The sequence below is a fragment of the Equus quagga genome, chromosome 13 (assembly GCF_021613505.1).
Source record: "Equus quagga isolate Etosha38 chromosome 13, UCLA_HA_Equagga_1.0, whole genome shotgun sequence".
Lineage (NCBI taxonomy): Eukaryota > Metazoa > Chordata > Mammalia > Perissodactyla > Equidae > Equus > Equus quagga.
This window is the reverse complement of record NC_060279.1, coordinates 62617857-62630500: the sequence shown is the minus strand read 5'-3', so window position 1 is coordinate 62630500 and position 12644 is coordinate 62617857. Positions and strand designations below refer to the sequence as shown.

The following is a 12644-nucleotide window of genomic DNA, read 5'->3' as shown; positions in this document are numbered from 1 at the left end:
GACTCCGCCTCCCTCGCGCCTACTCTCCGCTCTGACTCTACCTTACCTCCCTCCCTTGCTCCCTGCTTGCTCCACCCACCACCCACCACTTTCCTGTCTCCATACCCTCTAGGAAGATACCCCCACACTCAAATATACACACCTAGAAAGCAAAGGCTCTGCCCCCAGAAATTCCCAGGGCCCTTGCTGTCAAATACCCTGAGCAGTCACGGTGCTGCATCTGACTCATAGGGAATGGATGCCAAGCGCCCTCAGCCTCCTAGCTGAACAGTTGCTGCCCCGCCCCTGCCCCTTCCCTTGATCAGCCCTGGCCTGCACCTGTCAGCCATGATCTCTTCCCTACTGGTCTTTGCTGTGGACAAATGACTAATTCACTGTCTTATGCAAATAAAGCTCTAAGTCCCTCCCCCCGGGCAGCAGACTCCAGCAGCCCCCATCCCTTCCCAGTTATACATTCTGGAGCAGACACTTCACAACCCTGCAGGCAGGTCATAGGCCTCCCCAGGCAAGGAGCCTGTGGTTCTGCCTGAGCTGGGGCATCCTCTCTCAGGGGGAGGAGCTCTCCTGGCTGGTTCTCTCAGAGCCAAGGGCTCCTGTGGTACTGTGTGCAGAGGGAGAACCTGGGTATAGCAGTGGCCTGGGGTCCAAGGTCTCTGAAAGGGCCCAGGAAAAGGGCCGCAGCCTTCAGTGGTGAGTGAGACCCAGCATCGGTCCAGAAATCTGGCCCTCAGGCCTGGCTGCCCAGGGGGCTTGGTGAGATGCTGATGCCTGATTATATTTACTCATTCGCACTGATTGGCTTTTTAATCTCTACATAAATTCTCCTCTAGGACTCAGTTTGTTAAATGTTCTTTGCATAGAAAACTTTAGGCTGAATGTGAAATGATTCTCTTCGGAAGAATTTTAGCAAGTCTGTTCTGTTTTAGGAAGGTTTGTTGTCTTCATCTGTGTTCTCTGGTGTGTTGAAATGCCTACACACTGCTCAGTCGGCCAATCCATTCCAGGAGAAAAGGCGGTACTTGAAATGCAGCTGAACGCTGGGTCTGCATAAATCCTACCATTTGTGTGGACTTGTATTTAAAGTTCTACTCCCACAGAAAGTATGTTGTCATTTCTTCTTAAGCAAATTATGTTCCAAGCCTTGTTCAGCTCATGAACCATTAACATCAGCCCTCGTGTCAGGGATGCAGGGACTTTGCTGGGACAAAAGCCTCAAGGGCAGAGCCTGAGAGAAGCGAGATACCTCCTGTTCTCTGTCCCTAAGGAGGGTTTCTCCGGAGGGCAGAGGTGGCGCTGGCCAGCTGGGAGCATGCTGGGGGCTAGCACTCAGTCAGTCATGCAGCAGACCCACAGAGCTCACCTGAGACAGGTGATATGACCTGCTAGGGAGTTCTAGGATCTCCTGTTTATGGTTATTTGCGAGGCCCAGCTCAGGCACAGACCTCAGCACCTGGGCAGGCTCAAAGCACTTGAGGTAGGAGGCCCATGCCAATCGAGATGCTCAGCTGTTGGCACATGGCCTCCGGATTTGGGCCTTGCTTAAGGATGTTGAAGCCTCCCCTCCAGAAATCACAACTGCCTGCTCCAGTCCTGCCCTGCAGCTGCCTTGTCAAAGCCCATATGAAGAAGACCCCGTGAACAGAGGGATCTGGGACCTGCTTTTCATCATGGAGGAAGCCCTTACCCCCCAGCCTCTCTCTCCCGACCCCGGGCTCAGCCTCTGTGGGAGCACAGGACTGGCAGGAGCCCTGTGGGCTTCAGCGTCCAGCAGACTCTAGGCAGGCAGATCTGGCTATGGGCAGGTTCTTGAGTGTAATATGGGGTCCGTGGGAATGAGAGAAGATGCCGCTCAGGATGGTTCAGGTATGGATTTAGGTGCCAGCCACCATCCAGCCTTCTTAATGGCCCCTTTTTCAGTCACCAACAGATGATTCTGGAATGGCAGGCAGTGGTGGGTAGGGCAGCCAGATCTTCAAACACAGCCCCCTCCTGTGATGGAGCCCACGCTTTCAGGGCAACTGCCCCATGTCACTGTAGCACAAGGTCCTAGACCCAGTGGTACTGCTATTTTAAACATAGTTTGGTTCAGGCAGCCCTGGCACAATCACCTCCAACCTGAGTTGAGATTTGCTTTCCAGTCACGCAAGACGCGGCTTCCTCTGGGCTTTCTCAGTTCTGACATGGAAATGCCGAGGCTGGCTGATTGAAGGAGTGCTACAGAGCTGCTTGCAGCCTGTTCCTATTCTCAGAAACCACATGATGCATTAATAGCTCCTGTGGAAAGTTTCTTTTTGAAAGTTTTATGGCCCCTTTGCCTGCACCTGGCTTCTGCAGAGGCCTGTGACTCGGACTCGCACACGCAGCCTGCAGCAGACAGTCCTGCCAGGAGACGGAGCCCCGACATCCCCTGCACCATCCTTGCCACTTGTTTGGGAAAGCAGGGCACCTTCTTTGTCTAGCAACCAACCAATCAAGGAGGAAACTTTGAAGGCTCCAGCTGTATCTTAGCCTTTGCAGCAAGGAAATTAACAGTAGTAGTAGTAATAAAAATAATATTACTAGAGATGTGGCAGGGCCTCCGCTAAGTGCTGCCCATGCATCATCTGTTGCATGACCCTGAGATATTGTTATGTGTGCCTGACAAATGAGGAAACTATGGCTCAGAAAGTCAGTTAAGCAACCAGAACCCGGCATGTTTGATACCAGAGATTATGCTCATACTGTGTGCACTGCTGTCTCCTGAGGGATGCTCACTGGGCACAAACCATAGGCACTAGGTCACACAAACCAACCTTCAAGGATTCAGGAGGGAGGGCCCTATTTGTCCAGTGGGCACGCCAGGGGGTACCACAGGTTTGCAGAGGAGGGGAACTGACAAGAATTGAGTTTTAGAAAGATCTTGTAGCTCGTATCTTTTAGACAGGATCCCTTAAGGTGGCAAGTGACAGAAACCCAACTCAAAGTGACTAGAGCAAAGAAAAGGGTAATTTGCTGACTCATTAATTAGAAAGTCTGGGAGTTGTGTTGGCTTCAGGCACAGGGAAATTGGAGCTAACAGATGTCACCAGGACTTGGCCTCTCTCCTTCCAGCCCTAACGTCTGTTTGCCTCTGAATTAGATTCACTCTCAAGGAAGGCTCCAGAAGCTTCAGACTCTTAGTGCTTCCATCTCAGAGGAAATGCAGACCTCTTTCCTGATGGGTCCAGTAATAGCTCCAAGGAGAGCTTGGGTCATATGACCATTCTCCTTGGGGTCAGGAAGCTGTGGTGCCAATTGACCTAGGGTGGCCCACTGCCCTCCCCTTGGATTGGAGCAGGGCAGACAAAAGCATGTCTGCCACAGCCAGAGAGGTGGAGCAGATGAGTGTTGGTGCCCAACACTCTATCAGGAGCTTCCAGGGGTGGTGGGGGCCCAGTGGTCAAACAGACACATGTGTGATTAGAGGGACAGTTGGTGAAGGGGTTTGCAGGGGAGGGCTTGGGAGGGCGTCAGGGAAAGGAGGCAGGTGCTTTGGATCTAGAAGGGTAAACAGGCATTTACCTGGCACAGCTGTGTCAGTGGGAGTCACCGCTACGGCACACGCGTTCATGCCAGACCTCAGACCCCAGACCCCAGTTCTGTGGCTTTCAGGGATTAGCCTGGGTTTGTCCAACCCGCATCACTCAGAAAGGCATCCTCTTCAGTCTCTCTTTTGTCCTCCCAGCGATGAGTTGACTCCAAGTTTCAGCAGCTCAGAGCTCACGTTGCCATGCCAACCCCTCCCCAGCAGGCATCCAGGCAGAAATGGGCCGGCCCAATCTCAGTGTTGCCAGCGGATGCAAGCATATTCGGGTATTGGATTGGAGTAATCCTCTCGGCCCTTCCTGCGGAAACCTGGGGCTTGGCCCAGCTCCTGTTTAGACGTGAACCCATGGACACCAAGAGGATAGGAGGAAGTCCCTCTGCTCCAGGACTCCCAGCCCTTCTACTGGGAAGAGAGGGCTCAACAGACATGAGGACCAGATGGAAGGGTCATCAAGGAGGGACAGGTCCCATCCTAGCCCCAACATGGGGCAATTCCTGACCCTTGTCAAATTCCCAGAACTTCCCCAAGGCTCCAAGATCCCTCAAGATGGAACGGGCTTTCTCAGAGGGGCCAGGGCTTGCCTCAGCTAGCAAAACTGGTCTGGCTTCCTCACTTTCCTGCTGCAGGAGAAATTCAGAGTCAAAGTCAGCACCCACATAGGACCCTTTGAGCCTCTGTGCAGCAGGTCTTTTGTACAAGCTGGCACGCCTGGTCCATTTCCCAGGGAGATGAGAAGAGGAATGGCTGTCCTGGTGCCACTGTTATTTGGCATCCAGTAGCAGATGTCCCGTCCACTGCAGCTTGCCCACAAAGGTTTTTGGGGACCCACCTCCCCTATCTTCAACATGCAAACAGGACCAGGCCTAGCCAGCCCCTATTCCTGAAGATTCCCTCCCAGGGTGATGGCAGATCAGCTGGCCCTTAGCCCTCAGGATAGTGTATGGGGGAGAGACTTTGGTTTAGCTCAGGCCTCTGAGCAATCTGAGTCCCCTCCCCATGCTGTAGTGGCTATAGGTCACAGGTTAGCAACTAGGTGTCTTGGTATTGACAGGTTACTGCAGATCATCAGTACCCACCAGGAGCACCTGTGGTGTGGAGCTGCTTACTATCAGTGTCCCACATCTGCCCAGGAGTGGCCAGGCCTGTGACCTACCTGGTCCTCCCCAGGACCTGACCCGCCACCTCTTCCTCTCCTGTCTGGACTTAGGGTCATCTGGGCTCCCAAACCTCCCTGGGTGAGTTCTCCTCCCACCTGGGTCAACCTGCAAAGTTCTCTGCTTCCTCTGTCTGGCCTGGCTCCATAGCCCAGTCTCCTTGTCACAATCAGGCCTAGTCCAGTCGTCACTGCAGGGAAAGGAACAAGTTAGTGAAGGCCAGCAGCCCCAGCCTAAACAGTATGGACAGCATTCTGAGGATCTGAAGGCACCGTGGGTCATTCAGGAGCCTGGAAGTTCAGTGGATGGGCTCAGGCTGTCCCAGAACAGTACACAGAACAAGCTTGTCCCATCTTCAAAATCTGTCGAATCCACAGGCCAGGGAGAGCCAACAGGGCACATAGAGGCCAACATCAGGGGTCAGGGAGGACCTACAGGTTGGGGGGATGTAGGGAGGGAAACAGGCCAGCAATATGAGTGGGCTGGCCCCCTTTAATCCTCCTGGTAGCCCTGGGAGGTAGGTATTGCTATCCCCGTGTCACAGATGATGAGACAGAGGCTCAGCAAGCCTGACTCCAGTGCTAGGATTTCATTCAGTCAGCCTGATCCCTGAGCCCAAGCTGAGTGTTGAGCAATGCAGCTGGGGTTGAGGGGGGTGAGTGTGGGGTTTCTACTTCGGGGACAGAGAGGTTGACGCCAGGGAGCCCTCCCTGGGGGCACTGTGTAGCCCCCACACTGACTCCAGGGCTCAGGAGGGACCATGAGGATCTGAGAGAGTCTGGGATTCCAGCCCAGCTCTGGAGACCATGGTATTGGGACAGAGGGCATCCCAAGCAACACTTGAAGCCACACCAGGATTTGCGAAAGGGATAAATCCAGGGTGATTGTCGGCTTTAAACAGGAACCTGAAAGAGCAATCCAGCCTGCGGGGTTGTGTGGTGACAGCTCAGCACACATAGCCCTTGAGGGGCCTGTCAGCCCTATCAGAGATGCCAATGGTGGACTCTGCTTGGCAAAGGTGCCAGCCCAGGACACGGAAGCAGAGAACAGGGGCATGGAGGAGAGGAAGGCGTTTCTCACTGGGAGACAGAGCCTGGGCCGGGCCGCCCACAATGTCCCACCAAGCCAAGGGGGCTCAGGCAAGAGAAAGGGCCCAGACGGGGTGTAGGCTGGGCACCTGTGTGTCCACATCCTGCCCTGCCACCCCTCCGAGGACTCTAGGGTTCTCTGAGAAGTTGCCAGCCTCCAATGTTTAACTCTCGCTCTCCTCTTTCATGGGGAAAGTGTAGATCAGACTAATTAATGTGTTGTTGTTTGTTTACCCTCCTTTCATTTCTCTGAGACAAAATAATTAACCACAGAGCTTTAGAAACGGGCTCCATTGGTGGCAATCCCTTCTGTGTCAACTGCGTCAGCAGCTTCTGTGCGTAGATGCAGGGACTGCACGCAGGAGCAGGTCAGGTGGGCAGCACCCGGAGGCTCCTGTCCAGGGCCGTACAGGAGGGGAGGCAGGAGAGGTCTCTGGACAAGGGGACCCCGGATAGCCATGAAGTGCTAAGACGGCAGGCAGGAAGGGCTGGGACGCTTGGGTCTGCCAAATTCTAGAGGACTGCCCTGGTGGCCACCACTGCCTATTGGCCCCCTGGGCTAACAGCCACCTCAAACCCGTCGATGCCTGAATGAGGACCAAAAGCATTCCTGTGACCAGACCAGTGGAGGCAGAAAGATCAGGCCTGGCCACTTACTGCCACTGCAGGCAGGGCTGGGGAGTGAACTTGCCCAGAAGGGTTTCTGGGGCCACAGCAGGAGTGAGGACACAGGGCAGCTGAAGAGGGAGCCCCACCCCACCCCTAGTAGCCCTGTCTCAGCTAATAGCAGATCCCAACCCTGATCGGCCAGTGGTGGGGATGAGCCACATAAGAGGACAGAAGGTTTGGGAATTTCTCTCAGGAAGCCTCTTATGACGTCAAGCACATTCACCTCTGACCCATATGGACAGACATCCGGTGGAATACAGGCCAGTTCTGCTTAGAGGGCAGCATGACATGAATAGAACAGATCCGCTCCTCCCAAATCCTTTCCCCATAACTGCCTTCACAGCCAGGGCCTGGCCAAGCCTGACTCCTGACTCAGTGTGACAGTGTTCCTCGGGGGTGGACAACCTCAGCTGCTCCCGCTTCCCAACCTCTCACCCTTGAGGCTGCAGCAGGGTCCGTTCATTCCTCAATCAGGCGTTTCTTCATTTGTTCTTTCCCTCCACAAACACTCAGGGCCATGCCCTGGACTCAGCACGCAACAGACACGGATCCTGATAGAGTTCCCAGCTCATTTGTGGGACCCAGATATTAGCCAGATCCAGTTCCTGGCAGGATGACAGCACAATATGGAGAGGATTTGCAACATCACAGGCAGCCCTGAGTGGGTCAAGGAACACTACCCCTTAGGAGGTGGCATCTCAGCTGGGCCCTGAAGGGGAAGGAGGAGCTGACAGACAAGGCAGGAGAGAAGTTTCAGACAGAGAGCCTGGCAGGTGCAAAGGCCTGGAGGTCAGACAGCAGTGCACGGCTGAGGTGCTGGAGGAGCTGGGAGCAGGGGCTGGGCGAAGAAAGAGGATGGTGGAGGCAAGAGCACAAAGGGCCCCTAGACGGAGATAGGGAGACTGGACTTTGTCCCCCAAGACAATGGGACCACCAAAGGAAGAATACAATCAGATTGTTTAGGAAGCTCCTGACCACCGTGCAGACTGTGGGTTTGGGGCCTGTGGCTTGAGACTGAGGACAGGCGGACAGTGATGGGGTAGGGCTGGTGCTTAGGCAAAGATGGTGCTGGCTGGGCTGGTGACCTTGGGCCACAGAGATGCGGAGGAAAGGGCCAAGGGAGACTTGGGAAGGGGGCTGCCCTGTGATGTTGGGACCCCCTACCCTTCGTACCTTGGTGCCAACCAGGGGCTGCTGGCAGCTGGGGAGGCTTGGGAGCCCCCATCTCACCCTCCCTCCCCACAGGGACAGGACCTGCAGGCTCTTCCTCTGGACCCAGTTGGTCCAGGCAGTTCTGTGTCCTCTTCTGTAGCTCTCACTCCAGCCAGTCTGAAGCCAGCGGCTCCACACAATGACGTGTGCCTGTACATGTACACACTGTGTGCCAAAAGCAGCCAAACCCATCAGCCTGTGTGGGAGCAAGAGGGCTGTCACCCCAACTCCAGGTTAAATTCAAATGAAATTGCTGGAATTTTAAAGAAACAACAAATGAGTATGTCAGATGGCAGGCATGGGAGGACTCTGGACAGCCACCAGCCCCTCTGAGCACTGAGCCATGAGCACTGGGCCACAGAGGTGACAGAACAAGTACTCCAATTTCAGTTACTGTCATTATACAATTGGTCTCAGGACCCTAGCCCAGCAGCCCGGCCTGACTTCACAGGGCCCCTGAAGCAGCTGACCTCAGGGTCAAGGCCATTAGGGTTGGGACACCCCCCACCGAGGGCCTAGCCGTCAGAGACAGGACTTGGGCTGGGTGTGAGGGAGGTGGTGGAGGCCACTTGGCTGCATCTGGGGCTCCAGGGCAGGATGTCAGGGAGAAGGGGACACTGTGGACGGCCCTCTGGCCTCACCAACCACCATCCTTGCCAGTGAGGCTCATTGCTCACCCTGGAGTGAGGGGCCCTGCCCCAAGCAGGACTAGAGAGCCAGGCAAAGCCACACGGTCCTGCTGCTCTCAGGCAGAGGTCACGTTTCCTGGATTTAACCAAGGCCCAGCGCAGAGCTGTCTGCGAAGGAGCCATTTCCTACGGCTCCTGGTCGGAGGGCTGTGGTCTGAGTAGACACACCTGCTTCTCCGAACTATAACTTTCCAGTGTTTGCTTCAAAGCGATTTCCCCTGAAAAAAGTAAAATCTTTGCGAAAGGTGCATTCTCCAGAACCAGACACAGCCACCAGCTTAGGTTCATCTGCAGACTTTAAGCTCTGGTCCAGGGTGAGCACCCTGCCCATACCACATCAGCCCAGAGATGGTGGTCGCGGAAGTGCGCTTGGGTGACTGACATGCATCATGGAAACTACCCCTCACACCGCGGGCCCGGAGGCAGCACAGATCGACCTCCATTCACTCACCCACTGCCTGAGTTCCTGCTGGTGCAGCCCGGGACCCACAGCACCCTCACCGCAGCCCCTTCTTTCAAGAAGCTCTTGGTCTGCTGGGGAGGTCGTCGTGTCCCATGAGAATTTATGATCTAGAACTGCAGAGACCAGGCCATGCACAAGGGGAAGGGGAGCCCCCACCAGAGAGTCTTAGCCACCCGGCAAGGGGAGGCAAAACAGCCTCTCTGATGAGGTGATTTCTAAGCTAAGTCTTAGAAGAGAAGGGGTAAGCTAGACGAGGGGCAGACGTGGGAAACAGCAGGGCATGGACAGGAATCCACAGCCTGGGGAGTGGGAAGTGAGCACAAAAGGAGATGTGGCTGCAGGTACTGGCAGGCCCCGCTAGGAGACAAGCCTCCCAATAAGGACCAAGCGAGGCTTCAGCCGGGTTGAGGCATCTGTGACACTGATTAGACAGAAACTGTCTAGCCATCGTGTGGAGGATGGCCTGATGGAGAGGAGACCAACAAAGTGAGTGAGTGCAGGGGCTCCAGGGGGCTTGCATGGGTAGAAGACAATGGGAAGTGGGAACTGAAGGAGAGCAGAGCCCAGATGACACTCAGGTCCTGGCTGAGATGACCAGGGAGGCAGGAGGAAGAGAGGGTGTGGGCCCGGGATGGATGGCAATGTAGACACAGACCCCTCGTGGTGCCAGGGCAGGAGTAGGGCTGCATCTGTGAGACAGCAGGAAATGAATCCGCCAGCTGATCTGGTAATGAAAACTCTGGGTTATGCTTACACAAGCTTCACCACAGAATGATCATCCGCGGGTCCCTGGAGGCAGGGTAAACACTCCACACTCTTGTCTTTCATTGATTCTACATTCAGCGCAAGAAGTGCACCTGTGTCCTCTCCTAGGCGGGGCCCTGGCGCCTGCTCTGAGACCCACTGTGGCTCCCAGACAGGCTGGGACAAGGACCTGGAGTAGACTCATTCTGGCAGCTGTGGGCCTCGGCTGGGCCCTAGAGCTTCACCTCAGGGGCTTAGGGGAGAAGATTGGGCCAAACCCTCAAAGCCCCAGGGAGCTTCTCCAAAAGTCTCAGGGATCATCAGAGTCCCTGTAACTGGGTACCCTTGATCATTCTGGAAGTTGGTAAGGCCCAGGCTGTGCCTGGATCCTCATCAGACAGGGATTTCTGCCCCAGGGATGGGAGTAGGGGGTCGCTGGGGGTGGGACCTCAGAGGTGGTCTGATGTTGCAGGCTGGGGCACAGCAAGAGCCTCGTTGTTGGAGGGTCTTCCTCTCAGGGGTCCTGCCAGCCACACTGCCACCCACCCCAGGCCTCTCTGGCCCATTTTCTTTGCAGTTTGTTCCCTCTCCATTCTGACCTGGCGGGCACTTGGTGACAAGTGGCTACGTTTGCAGCTCCTCTGACTCAGGCTCACCCCTCGCCTGTTCTAAACACGCCTCTGGCTTCTGATGGGCTTCTGGCTGCTCCAGGCCAGTGTCAGGCCCAGGCATCCTCTAGGATCCCCAGCCTCCCTGCTGAGGCCCCACAAAGCTGTGCTCCTCTGAAATTCTGGGCCAGTTTTCAAGCAATTAGGTTACAAGTTCAAGATGGTCAGCTAGAGGCAGTCATGTCACCAAGCTATTCACTCCAAGAGAACCAAACACACACAGGCAAACAGGGTGTGCTGGCACCCCTTTGTGAGCCTGCTGGCTCCAGCGTGGTCCTTGGAACAGTCCTGCTTATGTTGGAGGAAGTAGGAACAGAGTGAGTGGGAACAATAGCCCCAGAATTCGAAGTGCTCCTCTTAAAGATGAATAAAGCCCCTCCCCTTCTGTCTTGCAGGTTCTGCAGCAGGCCTGGGTGGCCCAGCATGGCCCACTGAGGTGAACCATGACTGGCTGGCTAACACTCACCACTGACCATCCAGAGTCACACCTCACCAGGAGGTGACCCCTCCTCCAGCTGTCCCCCCACTCGCCCACCCCACCCAGGAAAGTGCCCGCGCTGCCACGGACACCATGTAGTAGGGCCGGCCACGGCACCCAGTGAGCTGCAATGGTTTTGTACACAACCCCCTTTCCTAATAGCTGTCTGTCCGCCCTGCACGCCGTGTCCTGGGCCCTCATCTTCCCATGCTACTGGCTGGTGGACCGGCTTCTGGCCCCTTTCATACCCACCACCTACGAGACGCGCCAGCGGGCGGACGACTGGTGCTGCCTCCAGCTGCTCTGCTCCTATCTCTTCACACCTGTCTACCTGGCCCTCCTGGTCGCCTCACTGCCCTTTGCATTTCTTGGGTTCCTCTTCTGGTCCCCTCTGCAATCTGCCCGCCGGCCCTACATCTATTCCCGGCTGGAGGACAAGGGCCCAGCTGGTGGGGCAGCCCTGCTCAGTGAATGGAAGGGGACAGGTCCTGGCAAAAGCTTCTGCTTCACCACAGCCAACCTCTGCCTTCTTCCCGAATCGCTGGCAAGGTTCAACAATGTTTTTAACACCCAAGCACGGGCCAAAGAGATTGGGCAGAGAATCCGCAACGGGGCCAGTCGGCCCCAGATCAAAATCTACATTGATTCCCCCACCAACACCTCCATCAGCGCGGCCAGCTTCAGCAGCCTGGTGTCACCACAGGGCAGTGATGGCGTGGCCCGGGCCGTCCCTGGAAGCATTAAGAGGACGGCCTCTGTGGAATACAAGGGTGACAGCGGGCGTCACCCCAGTGATGAGGCTGCCAACGGCCCGGCCTCTGGGGAGCTGGCCGACAGCGGCAGCCTTGAGGATGCCTGCATCGTGCGCATCGGCAGTGGTGACGAGGGGGGCCGGCCTCCCGAAGCCGATGACCCTGCCACTGTGGGCCAGGCCAGGAATGGGGCCGGCGGGGGCTCACGGGGCCAGACACCCCACCACAGTCAGCAGGATGGGGACTCGGGGAGCCTGGGCAGCCACTCAGCTTCCAGGGAGTCCCTGGTGAAGGCGCGAGCCGGGGCGGACAGCGGCAGCGGGGAGCCAGGTGCCACCAACAGCAAGCTCCCATACAAGGCCTCGGTGGTGAAGAAGGCGGCCGCGCGCAAGAGACGGCACCCAGACGAGGCCTTTGACCATGAGGTCTCGGCCTTCTTCCCCGCCAACCTGGACTTCCTGTGCCTGCAGGAGGTGTTTGACAAGCGGGCGGCCGCCAAGTTGAAAGACCAGCTGCACGGCTACTTCGAGTACATCCTGTACGACGTCGGGGTCTACGGCTGCCAAGGCTGCTGCAGCTTCAAGTTTCTCAACAGCGGCCTCTTCTTTGCCAGCCGCTACCCCATCATGGATGTGGCCTATCACTGTTACCCCAATGGGCGGTGCTCCGACAGCCTGGCCTCCAAGGGAGCTCTGTTTCTCAAGGTAGGAGGCCTCGCCCCACCTGAGGGCACACGCCAACTGGTCCCAGAGCCACGGCGGGAGGTGGGCCGCAGGCGGGGTCCTCATTCTCTTGGAGGGCTGGAGGCAGACAAGGTCTTTCATGGAGCTGAACTGGGGGGCCATCAGCTCAGGGACAAGGGAAACAGAATGCAGGGACAAGAGCCAAGGGTCTGGGCTCAGACAGACCTGGCTGGGTTATCTTGGGCAAGTTCTTCAGATCTCTGAGCCACCATTTCCTCACCTGTAAAGCAGGGGCAACTACAGCCTGCTCACAGGGTGGACAGTGGAGCTGGAGTGGTGAGGCTGGGAGGTTCTCCTGGCGCTGGCAGTGCAGGTGATGATGGCATGGCAATGGTAAACGGGGAGTAGGAGGAGGCAGGGAGCCCCCTCTCTGGAAAGGAGCAGAGGTTCACACGATGGGAGACCCGCACAGACCACTG

At 56.4% G+C, this 12644-nt stretch overlaps 1 protein-coding gene across 3 annotated transcripts in view; it reads left to right on the top strand.

The window, feature by feature from the left end:
* SMPD3 (sphingomyelin phosphodiesterase 3) overlaps positions 1-12644 on the top strand; it is an 85221-nt gene that overhangs the window by 59998 nt on the left and 12579 nt on the right. For all 3 annotated transcript variants that reach the window (XM_046680921.1, XM_046680924.1, XM_046680923.1), the window contains exon 3: positions 10648-12186. In XM_046680921.1, the coding sequence (XP_046536877.1) occupies positions 10861-12186 (1326 nt within the window). In that variant the 5' untranslated portion in view covers positions 10648-10860. The remainder of the gene's footprint in view (positions 1-10647; positions 12187-12644) is intronic.